Genomic DNA, 3578 nt, shown 5'->3' with positions numbered 1-3578 from the left:
TTTCCTTGAAGGTGAGCCCGGCTGATCAGCGTTTCGGTAACACCTTTCTCAGAAACATGGTTAACTCCTCAAGAAAGGTAACAGCCTTTTCATCAGCTTCATCATTAAGAAAACAAGAAACCAAAACAACAACAAAAAACCCAACACGAACAACCTAAGCGGCTCCCAAGAGGTCAGTGACAGCCCCAGCGCGCTTCCCCCGGCGCTGAGGGGAGCAGGGAAGGGCCGTTCCGAGCCCCTCACGCGCGGGCCGCGGTGCGCGTGCTGCTGCCGGGGGGTCCCGCGAGCTCTTCCCGCCCTTCCCAACGGCCGCCCGCGAGCCCTTCCCGCCCTTCCCAACGGCCGCCCGCGCACCCGGCCCGGCACGCGCGAACATGGCCGATCTGGGGCAGAACTGCAACTTCGTGGCCAAGGACAACTGCTGGTAACGGCCCGGCCCTCCCCTGCTGCTCCCGGGCGGGCGGAGGCTGAAGGAATTAGCTCGTATTCACTTCACCTGTGCTTGTGAAGTGCGTGTGCTCATCCAGAAACCTGCGACAGAGGGTCATTGGTACCCTCAGGTGGCAGAGCCAGGCGCTCCGGTGCTTCCCTCCCGTGAGGAACGGGCAGCAGGGCCAGAGCAGGAGCCAAAGGGTCATGTCATCAGCTGATAGTAAAAGAAAGTCTCTACAAAAGGACATCAGCGCTTCCTTTCCAAGATTTTAAAAATATGTGTCATATCACACAGCATTTGACCTGCTCCAATTCCCAACATAAACGAAATTTGCAAGGAAGTGCATTCACACCTACTCTGATTTCCAGCCTATGGAAAAATATTTCCCCGTCACCTCAATTATTAACACATAGATTCATAACCTTCCTGTTTTGAAGTGAAGGTCTAAAGAGTCACCCTGAAGTGCTCTGCTCTGTGACATTAGTGCTTGGAATTGCGTTGGGGTTTGTTTTTTTTAATGAAAGCTTTCAAATCATCTTACATATTCCTCTGTTTCAGGAAAAAATACGTTGAAAGTGAACGAGAAGCTGCAAAAACGTGGTCTCACAAATGGGGATTCTTGAAATCACCTCCTGAGGAGGTAACATTGAATAGCATATAAACACATGAAATTTACATGTACGCAAATTTCTCTGGGCACAAACTTATGAGAGCTCAGAAAACTAGAAAAGTATTGAGTGTGTTTCACTAAGCTACATTCCAAGGTAACCAGTTTATTAATTTCAAGATGGGTTCAAAGTTTCAGTTTTCTCCAGAATAAAATACTGCAAGTGGTAATTTATATGCAGTGCATATTCTGATATATTTCTCTTGAGAAACATGACTCCCAATAGTGTTAACAAGTACTAGATGCACACTGACAGGAAAATATTTCCCCTTTGCCTATCCATATGGTAGTTTAAAAATCAAGGGGAAAAGGTTCTAGCTAATTAAATTTTCAGTCAGGGAATGTACAACAAATGAAAATATTTGGAGAGATGTCTAATCTCAGTGATGTTTAGATATTAGAATATTGTAGCACCTAATGCTACACTTAGAATCAGAACGTTTCATTGCTAAAGAACAGGATTGATGCAGCTCCTGAATAGTTATACCTGTACTTTCTATGGGGCTAGAAGTACTTAATCTGTTCTAGGATTATTACTAATTTTTAAATTTCTGTAGGCATCCAAGTTAGCACCTTTGAAAATTTTGGTCCTCTAGGCTTCAACATCCATCCTTGATAACTATGGTCTGTCATGCATACCACCTTGGCACAGTACTAACACTTGGAAAGTATTAGTTTCTGGTTTGTGGTCATATAAGATAAACTTTTATCCTTTTTTGAACCAGTAATGCAGTTAAGAGAGTCAGAATCACTCAGCAATATTTAGCCTTTCATCTGAAATTCTAGACTACATCACTTTCTGAAACCAAAAAAGTACATTACAATAATTTGCAAAGCACTACAATAAGTAGTCCTGTTTTAGATGGAAAGAACAGCGAGTTTGGATGCAACAGTGAGGGGAATGGCATAGATATCAGATATTACAGTATATTTCCAAAGATAAAGTGTCCAGTTTTAATGCTGATATTTTGGTTTTAGTTTGTTAAAGATGTAAAAAAAGAAAATACAGAGCCCAAGATACAGCTCCCAGAACGTCTGCAGTTTCGACCTGTGACACCTGTGGAAAAATACATTAAGGTTAGAAAATTAGATTTTAAAATTGCAATACAGCAATATCTGTCTGAAGAAAACACACAAGCTCTGAAAATCAGTTGTCTTGCAGAGGTGGGCCTTTAACTAAAGGTCACAGTAAATTGTATTTGCAACCTGAGCAATGCTTTAAAAGCATTCATATAAGACAAAGAATTGCCCTTTGGATAAGGCTGTTAGTTTACAGTGTTTCCAGTGTACATAATCATCTTTCTGTGAAGCAGCTCTTCCATGCACTCCTCTCTGACATCTAGTAACAGAACAGACAAATGCACAGCTTAGTTCAAGAGTTCTCACTGAGCCATTTATGACTGCTGACCATTCACTGCTCAAATATACACACACATCTTACTTCAAGCCTTATCATAACCTTAAGCTACAAAAGCAGTGTGCATGGCCCGGTGCATACTGAAACAGGGACTGTGGTTTCAACTTCAACTAAGAACCTTTATATGGTAAGGAAGATAGGGGCTGGTTGTGATTTAAGTCACCCTTTTCATATTCAGAGTGAAGTTTCTTAAGTCTTCATTGAGAACTGTGTGTCTTTTCTGCACATTTACCTGCATGACAGCAGTCATCATATCTGTTCTTCTCTCTAGGTCATATTAATAATGGCTTCTTCATAGTCCCTTCCCCCAGACTGCAAGTGTGACATGATTTCCTTTCATTATTTTGCTCAGTGGGTGGCACTTTTGGCCATAAAATTATCTTTCAGAGGAACTGCTCCACCTAAGTATCATAAACATTCTTTAATCTTGGCCAAAGAACAAAGTGAAGCAACTCTGGCAAGAGAACTGAAACATTGTTCTCTTTCTGTGTGTTTCTCTGCTAAATTCCCAGATGCTAAAATGATACAACGTGCCCAATTGAGACGACTCTGCCAAAGTAAGCACAGCAGTCAGTGAAGAGAGGCTGTTGGCTTTTGTTTTGTTTCCTTTTTAGATAGATTAGTTGCAGTTTAGCCCGATGCTTACCCATCTTTTAAAGTAGGAGGATGGAATGAGTAAGTAGTTCTTGATGCAAAAGCCAGCTTGGTCAGTAATATCTTTAGCATTTGGCCACAAAACTGTTATTCCATAGCTGCATTGCTACCTAATACATAACAGCAAGTATAAAATACTGTTTCTCCTGTTTAGAAAAGTCAACTAGTTTTCAAGATTATTATTGTTATTATTCTGCAAGGGAAAAAGCTAAAGCTGAAGACCAAATTCTTCTTCTAATAACGGAAAGCCAGTAAATCCCTTAGAAAGCTACTGAGCAAAACTTTAAAAACAAACAAAAAAAACCCCAAACAGCCAACAACAACAACAAACTACCAAACAATAACTTTTCTATTTCCTGTAATACATGTCAATTTGGGCACTAAAAGATTTTAATTTTTTTAGAAGG

The 3578-nt window shown here is 41.1% G+C and overlaps 1 protein-coding gene across 1 annotated transcript in view; it reads left to right on the top strand.

Annotated features, from left to right (window-relative positions):
* Positions 1–374: 374 nt before the first annotated feature.
* Positions 375–3578, top strand: part of LOC104389714 (chromosome unknown open reading frame, human C20orf85) — a 3694-nt gene continuing 490 nt past the window's right edge. Inside the window, exons 1-3 of the mRNA XM_009998752.1 lie at positions 375–424; positions 992–1073; positions 2079–2177. Coding sequence (XP_009997054.1) covers positions 375–424; positions 992–1073; positions 2079–2177 — 231 coding nt within the window. The remainder of the gene's footprint in view (positions 425–991; positions 1074–2078; positions 2178–3578) is intronic.

Source organism: Chaetura pelagica, unplaced genomic scaffold (genome assembly GCF_000747805.2).
Source record: "Chaetura pelagica isolate M959 unplaced genomic scaffold, ChaPel_1.0 scaffold275, whole genome shotgun sequence".
Lineage (NCBI taxonomy): Eukaryota > Metazoa > Chordata > Aves > Apodiformes > Apodidae > Chaetura > Chaetura pelagica.
This window is presented reverse-complemented; position numbering and strand designations above follow the sequence as displayed.